The 26,207-nt window shown below is 41.8% G+C and overlaps 1 protein-coding gene across 6 annotated transcripts in view; it reads left to right on the forward strand.

Moving 5' to 3' along the window:
* Positions 1-26,207, forward strand: part of LOC140202665 (peroxisome proliferator-activated receptor alpha-like) — a 74,270-nt gene that overhangs the window by 29,348 nt on the left and 18,715 nt on the right. For 5 of the 6 annotated variants that reach the window (XM_072267798.1, XM_072267799.1, XM_072267797.1 and 2 more), the window contains 3 exons: positions 275-435; positions 11,231-11,369; positions 25,008-25,207. In XM_072267798.1, coding sequence (XP_072123899.1) covers positions 275-435; positions 11,231-11,369; positions 25,008-25,207 — 500 coding nt within the window. The remainder of the gene's footprint in view (positions 1-274; positions 436-11,230; positions 11,370-25,007; positions 25,208-26,207) is intronic. The other variant, XM_072267802.1, reaches the window with a different exon arrangement.

The raw sequence follows: 26,207 nt of genomic DNA on the forward strand, positions 1-26,207 counted from the left end.
TGCTGCAAAACAACAAATTTTGCATCTTACGTCAGTGACAATAAACCTAATTCTAAATATGATTATACTTGATTCAGCTATGCATTGTGAATGATTGTCAACTATCAAAAAGCACAATATGGATTATAGTATTTTGTATTAGTTTAATTTGGTTTTGATTTCCTGGACTATCATTCTGTTTAATTTCAAGCACCACTGGTTGGATTGTAAAAATAACTAAGTTATTTATTTCAACAAATCTAAATGTTTACTTTTTTTCTCCATCTGCACTCAGATTCTCTTTCTCCAGCTTCTAGTCCATCATCAGTAACCTTACTGGTTACCTCATTAACCCAAGATGAAGCTTCCACCTCTGGGCTCTGCATAGAATGTCGAGTGTGTGGAGACAAGGCTTCTGGCTTTCATTATGGTGTCCATGCCTGTGAGGGTTGTAAGGTTTGTGTGTTATCTCAGTGTTATTTATTGAAAAGCTGTAAGGCTTTTTATTGATTTTGTTAAAGTGATGTGAGAATTTATTTTCATCAATAGCCTCTCTAGGTTTTTATTGCTTTGTACTCAATTCTGACAGCAACATTTATTATTTGTTTTGTACACATCATCTATTATGAAAATATAAGTTGAACAATTTTGACAGTTCCTACAGAAAATGTCTGAATGTATTTTTGAGGTCTGCATATTTCTGTATAATTAGTTTGATTATTAGTTTAGTCTAGATGGTGTAACACTGTTATTTTCGATGCAGTGCCATTCAGTATACATAACTGAAGACACCCCACCTTGCTTGCAATTGCAAAACCTCAAACCCCAATCATGAAGTCCTAACTTTTCATTCTGCAAGATCAGATACTGAGCTGTTCCCCAAGACACCATCCCCACTGATGACCATCTTGTATTAATTTCCCACCCATCTATCTGGTCGACAATAACTCTACCTAATCCCTCCTTCCTTGGTCATAATGATTTTTTGATTCCAATAGTAGGAGGCACCTTTTGAGATGAACCACAATCCAATTTACTATCCAATATCATGGCAATGCATCCATAACCTGAAGAGTTGCAAGCATATTGCACTACTCTGAGTGCCATTATGGTACCATTCTCCTTTACCTAGGCACCCAAATTCTAACATATATGATTTGCGATAGACTTTCAAATGGTGAGTGCTTATAACGGGTTTTTATTATACTATGGCAGGTTGAATCTGTGGTGAGGAAGGCAAATGTGATGTTAGCATTCATTTCAGATGGACTAGACTATAAAAGCAAGTTTGTAATGTTAAGACTCTATAAAGCACTGGTAAGGCCTCACTTGGAGTGCTGTAAACCATTTTGGACCCCTTATCTCAGAAAGGATGTGCTAAAACTGGAGAGGGTTCAAAGGAGGCTCACAAAAATGATTCCAGTATTGAAAGGCTTGTCATATGAAGAACGTTTGATGGCTCTGGGTGCTGGAATTCAGAAGAATGAGGGGTGACCTAATTGAAACCTATCGAATGGTGAAAGGTCTTGATAGAGTGGACACAGCCTCAGAATAGAGGGGCATCCTTTTAAAATGGAGATGAGGAGGAATTTCTTTAGCCAGAGAGTGGTGAATCTGGAATTCTTTGGCACAGGCAGCTGTGGAGGCCATGTCTTTATGTATATTTAAGGCAAAGGTTGATAGATTTTTGACTGGTCAGGGAATGAAGGGATATTGGGGGAAGGCAAGAGATTGGAGCTGAGAGGAAAAAAGAGCCATGATGAAATGGCAGGGCAGACTCAATGGGCTAGATGGCCTAATTCTGCTCCTAAATCTTACGGTCTCATAGCCTAAGTTTGTTGCAACGAACGAGGCGGACCCAAGCACAGGACACAGGCACGGAGATTGAGTTAGGATGCAGACACGGGCGTGAGCGTTTAACAGCAAACAGGAGGGAGTGTAGGAAAGCAGGAGGCAGGCAGAAATCTTGACACGGAGCGTAGAAGGGAAAATGGCAGACAGAACTTTTCTTAGTATGGAGAGATGGAGTTACACAGGTAAACCTCGGTGCTGAAGTAAAACTTAGAATACTTGATAACCGAGGGAGTATTCGAAGCGAGACATTCCGGTGGCGGTGCTGACCACGGAGTTGTGGGCGTACTCCATCCAGGATGACGGGTTGTTGGCGGATATGCAGCACAGTACTGCTTCCAAATCCTGGTTTGCTCATTCAGTTTGACCGTTAGTCTGTGGATGGAAACCAGAAGACAGACTTACTGAGGCTCCAAGGGCTTGACAGAAGGATCTCCAGATTTGAGAGATGAATTGGGGGCCCCGGTCAGAAACGATGTCGGAGGGAATTCCATGAAGGCGGAAGATGTGATGGACAAGGAGGTCGGCTGTTTCACGGGCTGTAGAGAGTTTGGGAAGAGCTGTGAAGTGCACAGCCTTGGAGAAACGGTCCACCACGGTGAGTACAGCAGTGTTACCATGTGAAGGGGGCAGTCCAGTAATGAAATCCAGAGCGATGTGGGACCAAGGGTGGCTCTGGACGGGTAGGGGATGAAGCAACCCAGCAAGTGGTCAATGGGAGGCTTTTCCGCAGGCACACACAGAACAGGCAGAGACGGAGGAGCGAATGTCACCATCAATGGTGGGCCACCAGAAATGTTGCTTCAGAAGGGACAGAGTTCGATCGATTCCGGGATAGCAGGCGAAACGAGAAATTTGCCCCCACTGGAGAACCTGAGACCGAACAGAGTCAGGCACGAAGAGGCGACTGGGGGGTCTATTGCCTGGGTCAGGTTGAGTCCGTTGGGCCTCTTTGACTATGGATTCGATCTCCCAGGTGAGGGCAGCCGCAGCACAGGATGGTGGAAGGATGGTATCGGGGTTGGGAAGGCCCTCCTTGGAGATGTATTGACCAGAGAGAGCATCTGGCTTCCCGTTCTTGGAACCAGGATGGTCAGTGAGGGTGAATTTGAAATGGCCAAAAAATAATGCCCAACGGGCTTGGCGGGAATTAAGGTATTTTGCGGTTTGGATATATGCTAGGTTCTTACGGTCCGTCCAGACGATGAATGGATGTTCAGCTTCCTCCAGCCAGTGCCTCCATTCCTCCAAGGTGAGTTTGACGGCCAGCAACTCACGGTTCCCAACATCGTAGTTCCATTTGGCAGGGGATAGACGGTGAGAGAAGAAGGCGCAGGGATGGAGCTTTTGGTCTGTGGCGGAGTGTTAGGAGAGGACCACTCCCATCCCAGAGTCGGAGGTGTCGACATCCATAATGAATTGGCGAGAGGGGTCAGGTTGGACCAGGATGGGAGCAGAGGTGAAACGCCTCTTCAGCTCTGAGAATGCTGAGTCCGCTTCGGGGGTCCAGTGAAAAGGGGTCACAGGAGAGGTGAGTTGAGTAAGGGGCGCTGCAACCCAACTGTGGTCCCTGATGAAGCGACGGTAGAAGTTTGCAAACCCCAGAAATCGCTGGGGTTATTTGAGCCTCATGGGTTTTGGCCACTCCGCCACCTCCTGGATCTTTTCAGGATCTGTCCTCATTTGCCCGCTCTCAATGATGTACCCCAGGAAACTGACAGAACGGACATGGAACTTGCACTTGTCTGCTTTAATGAATAGCTTGTTCTCCAAAAGCCTCTGAAGAATCTGACAGACATGGTGGGTGTGTTCCTGAAGACTACGGGAGAAGATTAGGATGTCGTCCAAATAAACAAAAACAAAATGGTTAATAAGGTCCCTAAAGATGTCGTTTACCAGGGCTTGGAAGACGGCGGGGGCATTGGTGAGACCGAATGGCATGACCAGATATTCGAAATGACTGAGGAGGGGTGTTAAAAGCTGCTTTCCATTCATCTCCCTCCCTTATCCTAACCAGGTGATAGGCATTCAGCAGGTCCAACTTAGAGAAAATTGTGGCTCTGTGAAGGGGATCGAAAGCAGAGTTAATGAGGTGCAGGGGATACTTATTCTTAATGGTGATGCTGTTCAGGCCACGGTAGTCAATGCAGGGGTGCAGTGAGCCATCTTTCTTCCCCACAAAAAAGAAACCTGTGCCTACAGGGGGAGATGAGGGTTGGATAATGCCAGCCGCAAGAGAGTCATTTAGGTAAGCCTCCATTGCTTCCCTTTCTGGTCAGGACAGGTTGTACAGCTGATTGGTGGGTAGAGAGGCTCCGGGAAGAAGGTCAATTGCGCAGTTGTAAGGGCAATGTGGTGGCAGGGAAAGAGCCCGTTGCTTGCTGAACACTTCTCCCAGATCATGATACTCTACTGGAACCTTGGATAAGTTGGAGGGGTTCAGAGGCGGACGAGGTCGCGATGACCCGCACTGGGGAAAGGGCTGATTGTAGACGAGTGGAATGGCAGAATGAATTCCAGCTGACTATCTTCCCGGTGGACCAGTCGATGTGGGGGTTATGACGGCTTAACCAGGGGTAACCAAGAAGTATAGGGGCTTGAGGAGAGGAAACTACATTGAATCGTATCTGTTCCCAATGGTTTCCAGAGAGAAGGAGAGGCAGGGGTTCTGTGCAGTGTGTGACTCGGCCCAGTAGTCCGGTGCCCAGACTTCAGGGGGGTACTCAATGGCTCCAGCTTGGAAGGCTAAGTTTTCATCCAAAAAGTTTCCCTCTGTGCTGGAGTCCACTAGTGCCAACAGAGGCAGGGACTGTTGGGTGTAACACAAAGTGGCTTGAAGCTGCATCCGGGGTCGGGGTACGGAAGGGAATGTTGTCTGACTCACCAGGGTCCTCCCTGCTACTGGTGAGCCTTTCCTTTTTGGCCGAAGGAGGCAGGTGGCAAGAAAGTGACCGGACTGGCCGCAATATAAGCACTCACCCACTCTCATTCTCTGGAGTCGTTCAGCAGGAGAGAGGCAGTTCCGTCCCAGCTGCATGGGTTCCTCTCCTGGGGCAGTGGAAATGAAAGGGCTAGGAGCTACTAGGGGTGCAGAAGGAGGAGAGAGGCTTGTTCTGGCAGGAGGTGGTAATGAGTGCCGAGGAGTGGCCAAAGGTGGTGGACGACCAGTTCTTCTCTATGGCATTCTCAGAGGTGACTGGCCAACCTGGTGGTTAGGGAGATCAAGGAATCCAGGCTGTCGATGTTGTCTCTTGCTGCCAACTCTTCTTTCACCATGTTGCTGAGACCATTCTGAAATACCCCTTGGAGTGCCTCATCGTTCCACACCAAGTCGGCCGCTAACATCCGGAACTCCACGAAATATTCAGCAACACTGCGTGAGCCCTGGCGAAGAGTGAGTAGACGCTTGGCGGCGTCTTTACCACGGACAGGGTGATCAAAGATCTTTCTCATTTCTATGATAAAGGTGGTGAAGGAAGAGCAGATACCCAGTTCGTTACCCCAAACAGCTGTGGCCCACGCTAATGCACTTCTCCGCAACAACTCCATGATATAAGCAATCTTTGTCTTATCCGTGGAGTACGTGGACGACTGCTGTTCAAACACCAAGGAGCACTGAAGAAGGAAGGCCCGGCACTTCCCCAAATCCCCAGCGTAGTGCTCCGGTTCAGGTACGTGAGGCTGTCTTGGCTATGCACCATGAATGAGAATTAACTAAAATGAGTTAGCGGTTAATGTTTGCTGTCTGAAGTACTGGATCGATGGGAAGTAAAATTGTTTGTCATAAGATGTTGAAAACCCATATTTTCCTGCATAGGTGTGTTAGTCACCCTGTTAACTGAGTGGTTTATAGCTTCATTGAGTGCTGCTAACTGTTTATAGTTGAGCCTGAGAGCTTCTAACTAAATTCATGTTTCCATGTTAATCACCTGGGAGAAAGCATATCCCAAAAAAAAATAAAAATAAATTTACAACTGGCTTTAAAATTGCTTCAACGTCCACAGTTCCCTGGTCAATACGAAAAAAGCAGGATCCCACCCTGCCCCCCCCCAAATTTCACCCTCTGACCTGTGCTCTTTTAAATTCCAAACAAAACAAGAGACATGTTCTTTCCTGGGATATCATTCAGAGGCATTTTCCTTAGAGGCTTCTTGCCAATCAGTGGTGGAAATGTATGACAATATCACAGCAGAACCTGAGCTGCTGGAACAATAATGCTCAGGGCAGAAACAGCAGTTCCAACTGGCAATCTAAGATGGAGTCGTTTTAGTCTTTTAAGGATCAAACATAGGTTTCAGTTTGGAAAAGTGCGTATATTGAGTTCATCTTGTAAACAGCACTACTCTGTATGAAAATCAGATTAATGAATACAAACCATCTCTGGGCTGTGAATGCCTGATTTATAGCACCCCTACCTAATAATGAACTTTCATAATATCAAATTCAAATGTCCAATATACATACAGTGCATACGTTTGTTCCTATGAATGGCCAAATTAGTCTTTTCACTTTTTCAAAACTATTTTTGCAATAAGTATGGGTCATTCTGAGAGGGGAGGGTGAGCACGGATGAGGTCCTGCAAAGGGATTTTAAAGAGCTAGGCATAAAGTTATAAAACAAGACTTACAGGTTTTAATCTCAGGATTTCTACCTGTATTATGTACTAATGGGATGAGAAATGTATACCAAGTGGCTAAGGAGCTGATGTAGGAGGGAAGGCTTCAGATTTATGGATCATGGGACTCTCTTCCAGGGCAGGAGGTATCTGTACAAACAAAAGGTTTTGTATCTGAACTGGAGAGAAACCAGTAACCTCTCTGGGAGGTTTACTTGTGCTAGTTGGGAGGGCTTAAACTAGAGTGCAAGGGAGATAGCAACTAGAGAATCAGGACAACAGGTGATAGGGTTGCAAGCAAGAAGTATGTTATGCCAAGTAAGACTGAACGGAAGCACAGCAATGGGAACACAGTTAATTAACATACTGGGATTGAAGGGTTGAAATGTGTTCATTTCAATACTATGGCTATTATGAATTAGGAGGATGAACCTAGAGCCTGGATCAGTACATGGAATTTTGATATTGTTGCTTTTACAGAGACCTGGTGGCTGAGCAACAGGAATGGCAGTTCAACATTCTTGGGTTTCATTGTTTTAGAGATGGTGGAGGGGTTACACAACTGATAAGGGAAAATGTTACAGAGGTACCCAAAGAGAACGCACAGGGGAGATCAACCACAGAGGCATTTTGGGAGAGCTTTGAAATAAGAAAGGTAGAATTATGATGGTATGATTATACTTTAGGGACCCCCCCCCCCCCGCAATAGCCACAGAGTTGGAGGAACAGATGTGTAGACAGATTATGGAAAGATATAGGGAAAACAACTGTGTCATAGTGAGGGACTTTAACTTCCCCAGTATTGATTGGAACATCCTTAATACATTGTGTTAATAATAATTAATAATGCTTAGATAGGACAGAATTTCTTCAGACCATCCAAGAGGGATCCTTGATGCAGTATGTGGAGAGTCCAAGTAGAGGAGAAAACATTTTGGGTCTGGCTTTGGGAAATGAGTCTCGCTTAGTGACAGGCCTGATAGGGGGGTGAACATTTTGGTAACAATGACCACTGCTCATTAAGTTTTTAAGTTAATTGTGGGTTAGGATAAAATCAGATCTTATGAAAGATATTAGATGGGGAGAAGACAAATTAGAACACGCTAAGGCAGGATCAAGGGGTGTTGATTAGGAGCAAAGGTTGTTGGACCTGACATGTGGGAGTTGGTTGAAGACCAGGATTGCCATGTTTCAGTAAAGTCAGCGACGATAAGGTAAGGGAACCTTTGATGATACAAGAGGTCCTAAATTTAATTAGGAAGGAAAAAGTAGCATATGTAAGGATTAGAAAGCTAAAATCAGACTGGGCCCTTCTGGAATATAAAAATAGCAGAAAAGTGCTCAAGCAGTTGATTAGGAAGACTAAAGGAGGCCATGAAATGTCCTTGACAAGTAAGATTTTATTAAGAAAAAGAGGAAGGAGTATGTTCACTCAAAGATAAAAGGGGGAATTTGTGCTTGGAGTACAAACAAGTAGCTGAGGTATTAAAAGAGTACTTTGTGTTGGATTTGTAGGATAGTGAAAGCAGAATAGGGAATGCTAAAGTGCTGGGACATATTGAGATTGAAGAGGAAGTAGTACTGGGTCTTTGAAATGCATTATGATGGATAAGTCCCCAGGACCTGGTAACATATACTCAGTGGTCACTTTATTAGGCACCTCCTGTACCTAATCAAGTGGGTACTGAGTGTACCTTCTTCAAGGTTTGAACCTATCTACTTCAAGGTTTGATCTACTATTATGAGTATGAATCCTTCGATCAAGGGTTCTATTGGAAGAATTTATAATTTATTATTACAATGGGATAAGCGTCCTTTATCTAAGATTAAACAGGATTGGGAAAAGGAACTCAATTTGACTTTATGATGGAGGATTGGATGTGGATTTTGAAGTTGGTTAACTCTTCTTCAATTTGTGCTAGCCATTCATTGATTCAATTTAAAATTGTACATCGTTATCATTTGAAAAGGAGAGACTTTCTAAAATCTTTTCTAATGTTGATAGTTATTGTGATAGATGTAAAACTGAGATAGCTACACTGACACATATGTTTTGGTCTTGTTCTATATTGGAACAGTTCTGGAAGTCAGTTTTTTCAACAATTTCTAAAACACTTAAAATTAATCTACAACCTAATAAATTAACTGTGCTTTTTGGAATAATTCCTCAAAATATTCATGGTACTTCTGTGTCTGACCAACATGTTATTGCATTTGTTACATTAATACCTAGGAGGGCCATTTTGTTGAAGTTGGAAGGATACATCAGCTCCCACTTTGTCACAATGGTTCTCTCAAGTGATGCTATGTCTTAGTTTGGAGAAAATTAGAAGTCAAACCTTTGAACCTTTATTTGATTTTGAGAAAAGATGGGGCTCATTTTCTCGTTATTATCATTTGAGCTAATTGATAGATTTTTTCCACAATCTAATTGTAAATTTTTGGTGTATTTTCTTTTCTTGCTGGTGGTTTGATGTTTATCTTTAGAAGCTTTTGGTATGACACATGGCTCTGGGATTGTACACCTAATGGGTTTTTTTTCTCACTTTTTCTGCTTAATAGGTTTTTTTTGTTATCACAAATTTTTTTCAATCTTTAAGATAATGTCTTTTTTGAGACATTGTAAGTGTTGTTACTTCAATGTACTCGTGTTATTTCTTTTGTATAATATAACAATAAAAAGATTTGACAAGGTTTGATCTACTATCAAGCCTATCTACTTCAAGGTTTGATGTGTTGTGCATGCAGAAATGGTCTTCTGCACATCACTGTTGTAACAAGTTGTTAGTTGTGTTACTGTCAGCTTGAATCAGTCTGGCCATTCTCCTCTGAGCTCTCTCATTAACAAGGAGATTTCACCCACAGAACTGTTTCTCACCGGACGTTTTTTGTTTCTCACACCATTCTTTGTAATTTCTAGGAACTGTTGTGCATGAAAATCCTGAGAGATCAGCAAATTCAAACCATCCCATCTGGCACCAACGATCATTCCACAGTCAAAGTCACTTAGATCACATTTCTTCCCATTTTTATGTTTGGTCTGACTAACAACTTAACCTCTTGACCATGTCTCCATGCTTTTGTATGTGGAATTACTGCCTCATGATTGGCTGATTAGATATTTGCATTAAAGAGCGGGTGTACAGGTATGCATCCTGTTAACCGGCTTCCCCTCCATGGACTCTGTCTACAGGTAGCATTATCAAAGACCCACCCATCCCAGACATTCTTTCTCCCCTCTCCCATCTGGCAGAAGATATAAAAGCCTAAAAGCACGTACCATCAGGCTCAACAATAGCTTCTATCCCACTATTAGCAGATTCTTGAATGGACATCTTGCATGATAAGTTGGACTCTTGGCCTCACAATCTATCTTATTATGATTTTTGTACCTTATCGTTTACCTCAATTTCACTTTTTCTGTAGCTTCTGCACTTTATTCTGCATTGTTATTGTTTTACCTTATTCTAGCTCAATGCACCGTGTAATGTACAAATGGTATGCAAGACAAATTTTTCACGGTATATGTGACCATAGTAAACCAATTCCAATTAATGGTAGATCCAGTAGGATTTAGGTACGGGAGGACCTTGAGGTTGAGATCATAATTCACTGAAGGTAGCTACGCAAGTGGACAGGGTGGCAAGGAAATTATGTGGCAATGCTTAGGAGAGAGAGGAAGGCATATGGCAGGGGTGCTGAGTATAAGAGTAAGCAAGTCATGCTGCAGCTGTATAAAACTTTAGTCAGACCGCACTTGAAGTATAGTGTGCAATCCTTGTTTCCCCATGATAGGAAGGATGTGAAGAGGATGCACAAGAGATTTGCCAGGATGCTGCCTGAATTAGAGTGTATGAACTATAAGTAAAGGTGGGTAAACTTGAGTTGCATTGAAGTCTGAGGGGAGATATGATAGAGGATTTTAAAATTATGAAAGGCATAGATAGGGTGGACAGTCAAAGTCTTTTTCCCCAAGGTAGAAATGTCAAACACCAGAAGGCATGGTTTTAAGATTGGAGGGAAGAATGTTTTTATGCAGAGGGTGGTAGGTGTTTGGAATGGGTTATCAGGGTTGTAGTGGAATCAGGCGGTTTGGTGGATTTGATGAGACTTTTAGATAGATACATAAGTATGAAGGGAGTGGAGAGATAACGGATGATACATGGGAAGAGGACATTTAATATAAATTGGCATCAAGACTGGCACAACATCATGGGCTAAATGGCACGTCCGTTGCCATACTGTTCTATGTAAACTAATCTTTGTTACTTTTGATGCCATTTGTTACAATATTGCAGAAAACTGTTTACTATCTCGAATGATTTTTTGTGATTTTTTTTTTAACTTGCACAGAAAATAGGGTTATAGACATAGGTGAAAATGAAACCCATTCATTACCGGGAAGTACTTTGCTAAAATGAGTACAAAAATGCTGTTATTGCATTGTCAAAATTGTTAATCATGGTATCAGTAAACACCATTTTCTTGAATTAACTCAATTAACCAAATCATTTTAGATTATGGCTTCAATTCTAATTGAAATCATTGCTATAAAGTGTCAAGTTTAAAGTTCCTGATACCTATTGTTTTCAGAATATGTGGTTACAATGTATATAGAATGAAAATAATAAGGATCAGAGAACTATTTCAGACAAGGGACCAGTGTTTTTCTCTGAATGTTGTTTGAGAAGGTCATAGGCAGTTACTAAATACTACTGTTCAGATAATTTATTCACCTAAAATCAGGCTGCATCATAATTGCCACTTTGACTTTAATTTTACAGGGATTTTTTCGGCGAACAATACGATTGAAACTTGATTATGATCAGTGTGAGCGCAATTGTAAGATTCAAAAAAAGAACCGGAACAAGTGCCAGTGCTGTCGTTTTCAGAAGTGCCTTTCTGTTGGAATGTCACATAATGGTATGTGAAGGTGGCTTTCTGAACTTCGAGACAAAATCGAAACAGTGTTTGATGCTGATTAAGAGGTGCCAAAGTTTGTTGGTTCTGGATTAATACATCTTTCTTTTCCATTGGCATATTCATGTTGTGACCCATATTGCATACAACACATCTCACTTTTGTTGTATTATCTAGACAGTGTATAGTGGGTAAAAATAGTGGCTGCAGTTGGTCAGCAGTTGCTAGGAGCTGCACTTTGGAGAGGAGGAAAAAAGTAGCTGAGACAACGCTTAGGAGAGAGAAGAAAGGCATGTTTTGTTTTTAATAGTGACCTAATAGAGGAAAGTTAGTCAGATCTCTGGAACTGAGTATGTATTTTCTCTTCATTTAGAAAATAGTCTACCCTTTCATTTATTCTACCAAAGTGCATGACCATAGACTTCCCGACTCTGTGTTCCATCTGCTTCTTTGCCCATTCTCCTAATCTATCAAAGTCCTTCTGTAGCCTCTCAACTTCCAAAAAACTACTTGCCCCTCCACCTATCTTCATATCATCTGCATACTTTGTAACTAAGCCATCAGTTCAGTCTTCCAAATTATTGACATATGTAGGTACCAATGACATAGGTAGGAAGAGTGATGAGGTTTTGCAAAGTGGGTTCAGGGAGCTAGGTACTAAGTTAAAGAGCAGGACTTTCAGTGTTGTGATCTTAGGATCACTACCTGTGCCACATGCTATTGAGGCCAGAAGTAGGAAGATTGTAAAGTTTATCACATGGCTAAGGAGTTGGTGTAGGATGGAGAGCCCCAGATTTTTGGATCATTGGGCTCCCTTCCATAGGAAAGTGGGACCTGTACAGAAGAGATAGTCTGCACCTGAACTGGAGGGGAACTAATATCCTAGTGGGAAGGTTTGCTTGTGCTGCACTGGGAGGGTTTAAACTAGAGTTGTAGAGGGTCTGGGAACCAGAGTGCCAGAGCAGGTAGTGAGGAGATTATGAAGACAGATGTTGTTAAAACCTCAGACAAAGTTAGGAATCAAAAGACTGAGCATGGCGTGACTAATGTTCTGTAAATCTCAATGCAAGGAGTATCAGGGCATTTATCAACACGTGGAATTATGATATGTTAGCCATTAGTGAGACTTGGTTGCAGGAGGTGCAGGACTGACAGCTCAGTATTCCGGGGTTCCATTGTTTTAGACACGACAGAGTGGGAGGGATTAAAGGAGGACAGGTGGCATTACTAGTCAAAGAAAATGTCACAACAGTGCTCAGTCAGGACAGACTGTAGAACTTGTCTAGTGAGGTATTATGGGTGGAAATGAGGTAAAAATAAGATATGACCATTTTAATGGGGCTACTTTCCAGACCGTGGCACATGGCCAAGTGGTTAGGGCATTGGACTAGCAATCTGAAGGTCGTGGGTTCGAGCCTCAGCCGAGGCAACATGTGTGTCCTTGAGCAAGGCACTTAACCACACAGTGCTCCAGTCTACCCAGCTGAGAATGGGTACCGGCAAAAATGCTGGGGGTTAACCTCATGATAGACTAGCATTCTATTTGGGGGGGGGGGTCTCATACTCTCAGTCGCTTCACGCCACGGAAACTGACAAAAGCACCGACCTGTTGGGCCACAAGGCTCGTGACAGACTTTTTTAAAAAAACAAATTTCCACACCACCCAACAGTCTGTACGATATAAAGGAACAAATTTGTAGAGAGATTGCATATTGCTTCAAGAAACATAAGGTTATTACATTAGGTGATTTTAACTTTCCACTTATTGTCCGGGACTCCATTACTGAAAAAGGACTAGATGGGATGGAGTTCAAGAAATGTGTTCAAGAGAGTTTTCTTAATCAATACATAGAGGTCCCAACTAGAGAGTGCAATACTAGATCTCCAGTTAGGGAATGAAACAAGGTGGGTGACAGAAGTTTATGTATGGGAACACTTTGCATCTAATGATCATAATGATGTTAGTTTCAATATGTTTATGGAGAAGGATACGTCTGGTCCTCGGGTTGAGATTCTAAATTGGAGAAAAGCTAATTTTAATGTTATCAGAAAGTATCTGTCAAATGTGAATTGAGACAGTTATTTTCTGGCAAAAGTGTGCTTGGTAATTGGGAGGCCTTCAAAACTCGAATTTTGAGAGTATAGTGTTTGCATGTTCCTGTCAGAATAAAAGGTGAGGATAGCTAGTTAAGGGAACCTTGGTTTTTGAGAAATATTGAGGCCCTGGTTAAGAAGGAGAAGGAGGTGCGGTGCACAGCAGGTAAAGCTAGGAAGGAATAAATGAGGTACTTGAGTATAAGAAATTCAAAAGAACACTTAAGAAGGAAATCAAGAGGGCTAAAAGAAGACTTGAGTTTGCTCTGGCAGACAAGTTGAAGGAGAACCTCAAGAACTTCTATACATATATTAAAAGCAAAATGATAGCAAGGGACAAAATTCATCCTTTTGAAGATCAGAGTGCTCATCTGTGCATGGAGCCAAAGGAGATGATGGAATTTCAAATGGATTTTTTGTATCTGCAGTTACTCGGGATCAGGAGATGGATGCAGACTTTATAGAAGTGAGGCAAAACAGCAGTGATGTCATGGACAGTATACAAATCAAAGAGGAGGAGGTGTTTGTTGTCTTGAGACAAATTAGGGTGAACAAATCTCCAGAGCCTGACTCAGTTCTCTTGGTCCTTGTGGGAAGTTAGTGCAGAAGTTGTAGGGGCCCAAGCAGAGATATTTAAAATGCCCTTAGCAACAGGTGAGGTGCTGGAGGATTAGAGGATAGCTCATGTTGCTCCACCGTTTAAGAAAGGCTCTAAGAATAAGCCAAGAAATTACAGGTGGTGAACCTAACATCAGTAATGGATGTAATTGGAAGGTATTCTAAGGGACCGGCTTGATATGTATTTGTGTAGACAAGGACTGAGTAGGGATAGTCAACAGCTCTATGTGTGGTATGTCATGTGCAATCGGTCTTGAAGAATTTTTCAAAGAAGTTGATGAAGGCAAGGGTGTGGATATTGTCTGCATGGACTTTAGCCAGCCTTTGACAAGGTCATACACAGGAGATTGGTCAAAAATGTTCAGTCGCTTGGTATTCAGGTTGAGGGAGTAAATTGGATTAGACATTGGCTTCGTAGGAGCAGAGATTGTTGCTGAGTCTGTTGTTTTTCATCTATATCAATGATATGGATGATAATGTAGTAAACTGGATCAGCAAATTTGCAGATAACATCAAGATTGGGGAGTTGTGGACAGCAAGGAAGACTATCAAAGCTTGCACCAGGATCTGAACCACCTAGAGAAGTGGGCTGAAAAATGACAGTTGGAATTTAATGCAGACAACTGAAAAGTGTTGCACTTCAGGAAACAAACTAGTATAGGACTTGTACAGTGAGCAGGAGGGCACTGAGGAGTCCATAGTACAGAGGGATCTGGGAATACAGATCCATATTTCCTTGAAAATTGTGTCGCATATAGATAGGATAATAAGAGCTTTTAACCAATACACACAAAATACTGGAGGAACTCAGAAGGCCAGGCAGCGTCTGTGGAAAAGAGTAGAGTCATGTTGCTTGGAATTCCAGCATCTGCAGATTCTCTCTTGTTTGTGGAAGGAGAGCTTTTGGCAAATTGGCCTTCATAAATCAAAGTATTGAATCTAGGAGTTGGTATGTTATGTTAAGTTGTATATGACATTGATGAGGCCTAATTTGGAGTGTTTTGTACAGTTTTGGTCACCTACCTACAGGAAGTATATCAGTAAGATTGAAAGATTGCAGAGAAAATTTACAATGATGTTGCCAGGACCTGAGGACCTGAGTTGAATAAGTTAGAACTTTATTCCCTATAACAGAGGTTCCCAACCTGTGGGCCACGGACCCCTATCTTAATGGTATTGGATCATGGCATAAAAAAGGTTGGGAACCCCTGCCCTGGAGCATTGGAGAATGAGGGGAGATTGAATAGAAGTAATCAAAATTATGAGGGGTATAGATAGAGTAAATGTAAGCAGACATTTTCCACTGAAATTTGGTGAAATTAGAAACTAAAGGCTCTGGGTTAAGGGTGAAAGATGAAATGTTTAAGGGGAGCAAGAGGGGGATCTTCTTCCTCTTTATGTCCTCTTTGCTTGATGCAGATTTGATTTTGACATTTCAGAGAAATTTGGATAGGCACATAGATGGGAGGGTTATGGAGAGCTATGGTTCAGATGCAAGTTGATGGGACTAGGAAGATTAATTGTTTGGCATGGACTATTTGAGTCGTCAAAGGGTTTGTTTCTGTGCTGTAGTGTTCTATGATTCTAAGTCATACGAGTGTCATCAGTCTTAAAGAATCTGATAATGTGACTGTTGGCAGGAGGAATCCTTCTAGAATGCAGCAAGGCATGTGAAAACACACGAGGACAGTCAGTGTAGGTATGAGGTGTGGAGTGTAAACATAAAGTGACAGTGCATGGGGGATGAAGGGTGCTGAGGGGCTGTGGAGAGGAGTGGCTCATATGGATGTAGTAGTGGGGTGGGTTAATGGGTGGAGGTGATGATCAGCCTGACGGCTTCAGGGAAGTAACTCTTTTTGAGTCTAGTGGTCCTGGCAAGAATGCTGCAAACCCACTTTCCTGATGGAAGTGGGACAAACAGCTGTTTCACGTCTCCTATCGTTTGATACTGTCTTTCCTCTATTGAGAACAGAAATTTGGTACATCTCTGCCCAACTTCCAGATAAATTACTTCTTAAAACTCCTTTTCTTGGTTCTGATGAAAGGTCATTGAACTGAAAAGTTAGCTTTAGGTTTACTCTAGGTTTCCAGCATTTGCTGGCAAGTGATAGGTGAGAGCAGGTGAGGGAGGGAGGGATGAAGTGAGAAGCTAGGAGGGGATAAGTGGATAAAATAAAAGGCTGAGGACGAAGAAATCTAATAGGAGAGGACAGTGGACAATGGAAGAAGGAGGGAAACCAAAGAGCGGTGATGGACAGGTGAGGAGAAGAGACTCACCTTAAATCTATGTCCTCTGGTTTAGGCGACCCTATACTGGGAGAAAAACTATGTGACAATTTACCATAACTATGTCACTCATCCATATCAAATCAGTTCTTAATGTATAGGACTGCAATTCTCAAGTGAATATGTTTCCAATAATTTTATTTAAGTCTAGAATGATTACAGTATGTAAATGTACATTGTTATTCTGCTCTAGTTTGCATCATTTTGTCCAGTAGGTTTGACCTGATTATGAAAATCAAAAATAACTGCAAATGCTGGAAATATGAAATGCAAACAGAACACACTGGAAACATTCAGTAGGTCAGGCAGCATCTGTGAAAAGAGGAAGAGTTAATGTTTCAGGTGCTAGACCCTTCAGCAAAGTTCAAAATTCAAAGTAAATTTATTATCAAAGTACATATATATTGCCATATGCAATGCTGAGATTCATTTTCTTGCATGCATACTTAATAAATCCATAATAGAATAATAGCCATAATATAATCAAGTAAAGAACTGCACCAACTTGGGTGTTAAACCAGTGGGCAAAAGACAACAAACTGCAAATACAAAAAGAAAAAAATAACAATAATAAATGAGTAAGCAATAAATATTGAGAACATTAGATGAAAAGTCCCTCAAAATGAGTTCATAGGTTGTGGCAACATTTGAATGATGGGGCAAGTGAAGTCGAGTGAGGTTAATTCCTTGGTTCAAGAGCCTGATGGTTGAGGGGTAATAACTGTTCCTGCAACTGGTGGTGAGAGTCCTGAGGCTCCTGTACCTTCTTCCTGATGACAGCAGTGAGAAGAGAGCATATCCTGGGTGCTGGGAATCCATGACGATGGGTGCCGCGTTCCTGCGAGACCGTTTCATGTAGAGGTGCTCAATGGTGGGGAGGGCTTTACCCATGATGGACTGAACCATATCCACTCCTTATTGCAGGATTTTCTGTTCAAAGGTATTGGTGTTTCTGTACCAGGCTGTGATGTGGCCAGTCTATATACTTCCCACTACATATCTATAGAAGTTTGTCAACGTTTTAAATGTCATGCCAAATCTTTGCGAGCTCTTAAGGAAGTCGAAGCGCTGCTGTGCTCTTCGTATTTGTGCTTATGCACTGAGCTCAGGACAGGTCTTCCGAAATAGTAACCGAGAAATTTGAAGTCACTGACCCTCTCCGCCTGTGATCCTCCGATGACCTTGGTCTTCCTGACCTTGAGTAAGAAGTTGTTGTTGTGACACCTTTCAGACAGATTTTCATTCTCCCTCCTATATGCTGATTTGTCACCACCTATGACACTGGTGTTGTCAGCAAACTTGAATATGGAATTGTAGTCGCACTTAGCCAAACAATCATAAGTGTAAAGTGAATAGAGCAGAGGATTTAGCACACAACCTTGTGGTGCACCTGTGCTGATGGAGATTGTGGAGGAGATGTTGCCAGTCTGAAGAGACTGGGGTCTGAGAGTGAGGAAATCGAGGATCCAATTTCACAGGAGGTATTGAGGCCAAGGTCTTGAAGCTTATTGATTGGTTTTGAAGGGATGATAATATTGAAAGTCGAGTTGTAGTTGATAAAGAGCATCCTGATGTATGAATCTTTGCTGTCCAGATGTTCCAGAGTTTAGTGAAGAACCAGTGAGATGGCATCTCCTGTGGATTTGTTGCTCTGGTAGGGAAATTGAGCAGATCCAAGTCACTTCTCAGACAGGAGTTAATATGTTCATCACCAACCTCTCAAAATACTTTATCACTGTGGATATAAGTGCTACTGGACAATAGTCATTGAGGCAGGTTACCACGTTCTTCTTAGGTACTGGTATAATTGATGCCTGCTTGAAGCAGGTAGATACCTCAGACTGCTGAAGTGAGAGGTTAAAGATCCCAGTGAACACTCCAGCCAGTTGATGACCATAGATCTTTAGCACTGCGTCTGGGCTGGATGCTTTTTGTGGGTTCACCCTTCTGAAGGTTGCTCGCACTTCAGCCTTAGTGACTGAAATTACAGGATCATTGGAAGCTGTGGGAGTTGGTTCCTTCGGTTTTGACAATCAACACAAGAATAGAAGGCATCGAGCTCATCTGGAAGTAAGCCCTGTTGTTGCCTGTGTCAGCTGATTTAACTTTAAATGAGGTGGTAGTATTCAAGAATACTTTCTTGATTCAAGTTTAGTCTGGAATTGCAGTTACCCATGAGATGACTTTTTGGAAACTGTACCTGGACCTCTTGTAACTGTCTTGGTCACCAAATTATAGTCAGGCTTGATCTGGCCCTAAGCAGATTGTGGATTTCATGGTTCATCCAGGGCTTCTGGTTGAGCAAGACTCCGAATGATTTTATGGAGACACACTCATCTACATTTGTTTTACAGTCGTATTGTCCGTGACAACCATGGTGTAATCATTCAGACCATAGATGAGTCCTTGAACATGGCTCAGTCCATCGACTTGAAGCAATCCCATACCACCCCTCCACCTCCTGCAACCGCTTTGTTGTTGTCCTAATCCCAAGAGCTTTGCTCTTTAGCCCCTGCCTGTATGTAGGTAGCAGCCAAGTGATCAGATTTACCAAAATGCAGTCTGGGCATAGAACAGTAGGTATTCCTTATCTTAGTATAATAGTGGTCTAGTCTGTTGGGACCTCTGGTGCTTCAGGTTGTGACGTTGCTCAGTCATTTAGTCAAGTCTGACTCTTCATGACCTCATGGACCATAGAGTGCATAGGGTTTTCATGGCAAGGTATGGAAGTAGATTGCCAGGTCTTTCTTCTGTGCAGGTATTGCTGCTGCCCAGGTTGGGACCCAGCTGGGTTTACTCAGGACCATCTGCCTTGAAGTCTAATTCTGATGCCACTACACCACCAGCCAGCCCAACAAGTTCTATTGCTGATGGTAATTGGGCAGGGTTTTCTTCGAACAAGCCAGATTGAAGTCCGGGACTATGATTTGAAATGCGTCAAGATGGACTTTTTTTGTTTGAAGACTGCATCATGCAGTATCTCAAGAACTTGATTATAATTGGCTGCAGGTGGTATGTAAACTGCAGTCTGGATTATGGAGGCGAATCCCCTAGTTCAGTGGTCCCCAACCACCAGGCCGCGAGGAAACGATATGATTTGGCGATATGAAATGATATGAGTCAGCTGCACCTTTCCTCATTCCCTGTCACGCACTGTTGAACTTGAACACCCCTCCCCCACCCACCCCCCATCGGCTGGTCCACAAGAACATCGTCAATATTAAACCGATCCGCGGTGCAAAAAAGGTTGGGGACTAAGTAAATAGAATGGATGGCATTTGACCGTTAGGTGTTCAATATCAGGGGAACATGAGTTCGACAAAACTGCCACATCGGAGCACCACTGATAGTTTTTAAATGGTGAAGAGACTTAAGAGGGCTGTGGACTCAGCCAGCTCCATCATGGACACAAGCCTCTCCACCACTGAGGACATCTTCAAAAGGCAGTGCCTCAAGAATGCGACATTAATCATTAAGCATCCTCACATTCTGGGACATGCCCTCTTCTCATTACTACCATCAGAGAGAAGGTTCCGGAGCCAGAAGATCCAAACTCAATGTTTTAGGAACAGGTTCTTTCCCTCTTGCACCAGATTTCTGAAAAGTCTATGAACCAGTTTATATTACCTCACTAGTCCTCTTTTGCACTATTCATAAGACACAAGATATAGGAGCAGAATTAGGCCATTTGGTCCATCGTGTCTGCTCTGCCATTTCATCGTGGCTGATCCAATTTTTCTCTCATCCCCAGTCTCCTGCCTTCTCCCGCATCCCTTCATGCCCTGACCAATCAAGAACCTATCAGCTTCTGCCTTAAATATACATAAAGGCTTGGCCTCCACAGTTGCCTGTGCCAAAAAATTCCACAGATTCACCAATCTCTGGTTAAAGAAATTCCTCCTCATCTCTGTTCTAAAAGGATGACCCTGTATTCCGAGGCTGTGTCCTCTGGCCCTAGACTCTCCCACCATTGGAAACCCCCTCTCCACATCTACTCCATCAAGGCCTTTCCCCATTCGATAGGTTTCAGTGAGATCAGCCCCCATTCTTCTCAATTCTAGTGAATGCAGACCCAGAGCCATCAAACACTCTTCATATGAGAAGGCATTCAATTTTCATGAACCTCCTTTTAAGCCTCTCCGGTGTTAGTATATCCTTTCAGAGGTAAAGGGCCCAAACTTGCTCACAATACTCCAAGTATTGTGGCCTGCTGTGTTCACCAGCAACTTTTATGTGTGTTGCTCACAATACTCCAAGTGAGGCTTCACCAGTGCTTTATAGATCTGTAAAATTACATCCTTGCATTTATATTCTAGTCCTCTTGAAATGAATGCTGACTTTGTATTTGCCTAACATTGTATTTATTTATTATTGTAACTTATAATAATTTGTTATGCCTGCACTGTACTGCTGCCACAAAACATCAAATTTCACAACTTATGTCAGTGAAGATAAACCTAATTCTGATTCTGATAGCTATAAGGAATCTTACAGTTGTTACTATTTAAGTCTGTTCCAGCACTCAGTAAGGTTACGGTTATTGCTAAGTGAGGAGACCTATAGTACTTCTCACAACACGCTGGAGGAACTCAGCAGGTCGGGCAGCATCCATGGAAACGATCAGTCAACGTTTCGGGCTGGAACCCTTCGTTAGGACTGAAGAGGGAAGGGGCAGAGGCCCTATAAAGAAGGTAGGGGGAGGGTGGGAAGGAGAAGGCTGGTAGGTGCCAGGTGAAAAACCAGTAAGGGGTAAGATAAAGGAGTGGGGGAGGGGAAGCAGGGAGGGGATAGGCAAGAAAGGTGAAGAAAGAATAGAGGAAAGCACAATGGGTAGTAGAAGGAGGTGGAACCATGAGGGAGGTGATAGGCAGCTGGGGGAGGGGGCAGAGTGAAACTGGGATAGGGGAAGGGAGGGGGAGGGAATTACCGTAAGTTGGAGTTCATGCCAAGGGGCTGGAGACTACGAGGTGTTGCTCCTTCAACCTGAGTTTAGCCTCATCGTGGCAGTAGAGGAGGCCATGTATGGACATATCCAAATGGGAATGTGAAGCAGAGTTGAAGTGGGTGGCAACTGGGAGATCCTGTCTGTTGCGGAGGTGCTCGACGAAGCGGTCCCCCAATCTGCGTTGGGTTTCACCGATGTAAAGGAGGCCGCACCGGGAGCACCGGATGCAATAGATGACACCAACAGACTCACAAGTGAAGTGTTGCCTCACCTGGCAGGACTGTTTGGGGCCCTGAATGGTGGCAAAATATAGTACTATAGTACTTAGCACTCAGAAACCTAAGTGTCAGCTTAACATAATACTAAGCAGCACAGCACCTTTTGTTTTATCATGTGAACAAATGTCTCCCCCTGCATCTCTGTCAGATCATACCTATTTATTTTTATTTATGCTAATAAGTTATGTCAGGCACAGAGGTACAGATAATAGATCCACTGCCTCACATTTCTAGTGGCATGGACCTTTGACGCTGTAGAACCTGTACATTCTTCCTATGATTGTGTGTGTTTCTTTCAGGTGCATTGGTTTCCTCCTACGTCCAAAAATCAGATAGGTTATTCAGCTACACATACAAAATGCTGGAAGAACTCAGCAGGCCAGGCAATATCTGTGGAAAGAAGTACAGTTGATGTTTCAGGCCAAGACCCTTCAGCAGGATTAGTAAGCTAATTGGTCACTGTAAATTACCCCTAATATGCAGATCAGAGTTAGAATCTGTGTGAGTGGTGCGGAGTTAGTTTTTGCGAATTTAGGGAGCTTCTTATAAATGTGTGGTTACATAAAGTTCCCTTTGTTTTATTTTGTCTTTTTATAATATTTCCTTATTTTGCTGTTTTAACTCCACTCTTTGTAAAATTCGCTCCTCCTGTCACATTCTAGTTGTCATACCCAAACCACTACCCTGGACTATCACTTCACTGACTTCCTAACTTTCTGAAGTTCACCATTCCTGTGACCTCCCTTACCCCCATCCAACTATTTAGTTTAACTCTCTCTTCACTGCTCAATTTTTGATTCTTCATGGCACTAGTCCCAGCCCAATTCAGCTAAAGTCTGCCTCATCAAAACAGCTTGCTTCATCCACAATGCTGATGTTGGTAATTAAATTCCTATTCTCTCACATCTACCGTTCAGTAATGCATTCAACTCTCTGATTTTGTTGATGTTAAAGGTAATATGAAGATTGCTGTGGTAGTAATTTGGAGATTATCACCTTTCTGGCTCTACCTTTTAAAAAATAATTTCTAGCTGTTCATACTTCCCCAACAGAATTTCTTTCTTAATTATACCTATGTTTTTGGTACCCACATGGACCAAAACAACAGATCTGTTTCTTCCCAGGGCAAGCACCTCCAATCACAAGGTGATGTTCTTAATCCTAGAAAAAAAAGATAGGAAACATAGCCTTAAGAAAACCAGAGAAAATCTGCAGATGCTGGAAATCCAAACAACACACACAAAATGCTGGAGGAACTCAGCAGGCCAGGCAGCATCTATGGAAAAGAGTACGGTTGATATTTCAGGCCGAGACCCTTCAACAGAGTTCTGATGATAGGTCTCGGCCTGAAACGTCGACTGTACTCTTTTCCGTAGATGCTGCCTGGCCTGCTGAGCTCTTCCAGAATTTTGTGTGTGTTGCTTAGGCTTCATGACTCATTCTTGTGGTTGCAGAACATTATCTATTTTCTTGATTATAATATTCCCTATCCTTACAGCATTCAATTTTACTCTCTGAACTTGAATGGTTTCCCTTATCCCAAAGTTGTGGTCAGGGAACAGGCCCTTTGGCCAACCATGATTCTAGTTTTACTAATCTACCTACACATTTTGTGCATCCCTCTATTCCCTGCTTGTTCATACGTCTGTCTAACTGTCTTTTAAACATTGCTGTTGTATCTGCTTGTACTGTCTCCCCTGACAGCACTTCCTAAGCATCGACCACTCTCTGTATAAAAAAACTTTGATTCACAAATCTTATTTAACCTTTCCTCTCTCAATATTTGACAACCCATCTAGCATTTGACATTTCCAACCTTTTAATTGCAACACACATCAAGGTTGCTGGTGAACGCAGCAAGTTAGAGTGAGTCCCTTAAAGGAAAAAAATAGAAATCATATCAGCCAGTTACCTTCTTGCAATTCTGGCTGTTGGAAGAAGGCTAAGGAGTTATTTAGTTACTTGGACTTCATTTTAGGGTATTTCTCAATATAGTTCAATCTAACCTCTTCTTCTCTGTTTTATCTCTTTCTCTATCGATCTCCTAGTCCTATCTTCTTAACAGAAATATAAGTCTATCTTTCATTTTACCCCATCTGTGGCTTTAATATGATCCTCTAATATAAATGTCTTTTTTTTAGTATTGGTCTATGTTTTATTACAGTTCTCCATTATTTTACTTGCCATACCTTGTGTTATTTTCTTGGTTATTTTCTTTTTAATCCGGCTTCTGTTTATAAATGCGTCTTTAATCTTCCCCCCTCCACATTTACCCCTCATCTTTTCTCAATATCTGCCCAAACACCTCATTTCCTTCCCACATTTCATATCCATATTTGTTCTGCATTTATTGCCATCAAATTTTTGAAGACTGCTGCTCGTATACTTTATGGAAATTATTGATTAACTGTTTACAATCACCAATCTATGTACAACCGAATCATTTCACTCCTTTACCATGTTTCATACCTTTCTATTGGTTAAGCAGTGCCTCTCACCTCTAAATATGACATACACAAATTTAAAAGTGCATATAGATGCCCACTGAGAAATTCATGAATAAAATTTTAACAAGTTTTGTGATGTTTTTATGCAAGACAGTGCTTAAATTTATTTCAGTTGCATTATAGAAGAATCTACTTATTTAGCAAACAAAAGCACTACATATCTATACTTTATATCTATACTTTCACACTAGTTTACATTCACTGTTAACTTTTTCCCCAAAGAAGTGTAATCCTATAGTCCTTAATCAGACAACATATTATTTAACTTGCAGTAAAAGATATCAGTCAGCATCCAGGTTTTAATAAAGGTCTTTAGTGCTTCATGTTATTGCAATTTGATACAGTCTTAACCTAAATTGCCTACATCTTAGAAATTTGTCCTTTTCCTTGAACTAATTTATAATCCATTTTCTGGATATTATCCATTTGCCTGTGTAGATTACTGTCAGCCATGGAATTTGCTGCTGCTGTTCTCATCCAGAAGCCAAGAAATGATGATGGGGGTGGTGCAAGAGCTTAGATTCGATGGAGAAGAAGAGGAAAATAAGGAACTGTGAAGGAGAAGGGTTGGGAGTGTGGATTTGAATTTGAGGAAGGATAAATCATCTGGAATGGACCTCAGTAAAGGAGAGGAGTGTGGCAAAATAAATGGCCATAAAATCAGCAGTATCAACTAAAGAGGTGGAAGGGGTAAAATCTGGCAGCATGCACTGAAAGGGAAGAAGGTATGCTGCCGGTAAGAATAATAGCATGAACAAAAAGCAAAAATGAGGGAGAACAATGATGGTATTAACCAAGTTAAAGGGAGGTGGGGTATTGACATCATCAGCTGAAGAGGGCAATAAAGTAGAATAATTGCTGCATGAATGATGGGAAGGGCAATTGAAGTTATTTTTTCCTCCTCCCTGCACAGCTATTCGTTTTGGTCGAATGCCACAATCTGAAAAGGAGAAGTTAAAAGCAGAGATCCTAATACTAGAGCAAGATGTACAGAATTCGCAGATGGCTGATCTTGTATCTCTTGCCAAACATATGTATGAGGCTTACCTAAAGAATTTTAACATGAATAAGACCAAAGCCAGAGCTATTTTGACAGGCAAAGCTAATGTTCCGGTAAGTCATTGTGATTGTTCTCCTCTAATTTAACAAGAAATAGCATGTAAGGATTTGGCTCATTGATATACTGTAACTCTGGTGCTCACTTTCTATCCTGTGACTTTACCTACTCTTCCAATGTGCAATATCTTGCTTTTTGGTTTTGAGTTTTGTTTCTCATTCCTGCATCCTTTTTGTCCATTATCCACTAAGTTTGTCATCCTCAAGAACCTGTCTACTCCCTTCTAGTTTATTATGGGATGCATTTCCATCCCACCTTTTCAGGAGATGCTAAACAATTCTGAGAGGACATTCTTTGGATTGCTGTCCTATGATATTAAAACTGTGGCATTTTGTTGCTGATATCAATTATGGTAATCACCCAACTGAATTGGAATTGATGGAGATGAGAATCTAGAAATCTGCGCAGCATATAGAAGACAGATGAAGAAGAGGTGAGATTAAGGAAAAGAATATAGCTTGGTATATGGTATAATTTCATTGTCATGATCATCATCTTAAATGTTCCAAAGACGTTGTATTGTTACTCTTCCCAGCTACCTTTCTTTTGTTGTTGCCTATCAACTTGCTATCCTAAGCCTACAATGTGAAGAAAATGAGATGTAGAGTGCAATTCTTAATCAGTGTTAAAATAATGACACCACTGTAGCTCATTATAGTTTTGTTCTTGAATGTTCAGTAGCATGGAAAATATTACAAATGTTTGGCCTCCGATCACAATTTGAAATGAATTAAGTACAAAAGCTCAACATACATTCAAAAATGTTAATTCAGAAAAAATCAACTTTTTAGTGACACGTTTTGTCATTCCACTATAGTTTTAATTTATTCTGATTTGCTTTGAGTATAATTTGTCTACAACATTTAAATTGCTTTCATTGTCTGGATATTATTTTCCCGAAATGAACATGCAGATTCTCCTCTTCCTTGTTAGTTGATTTTCATAAACTACTTAATTAATATTGAGGCAATTGATAAACCTGATGGTCCTTTTCTT

This window comes from Mobula birostris, chromosome 9 (assembly GCF_030028105.1).
Source record: "Mobula birostris isolate sMobBir1 chromosome 9, sMobBir1.hap1, whole genome shotgun sequence".
Classification (NCBI taxonomy): Eukaryota; Metazoa; Chordata; class Chondrichthyes; order Myliobatiformes; family Myliobatidae; genus Mobula; species Mobula birostris.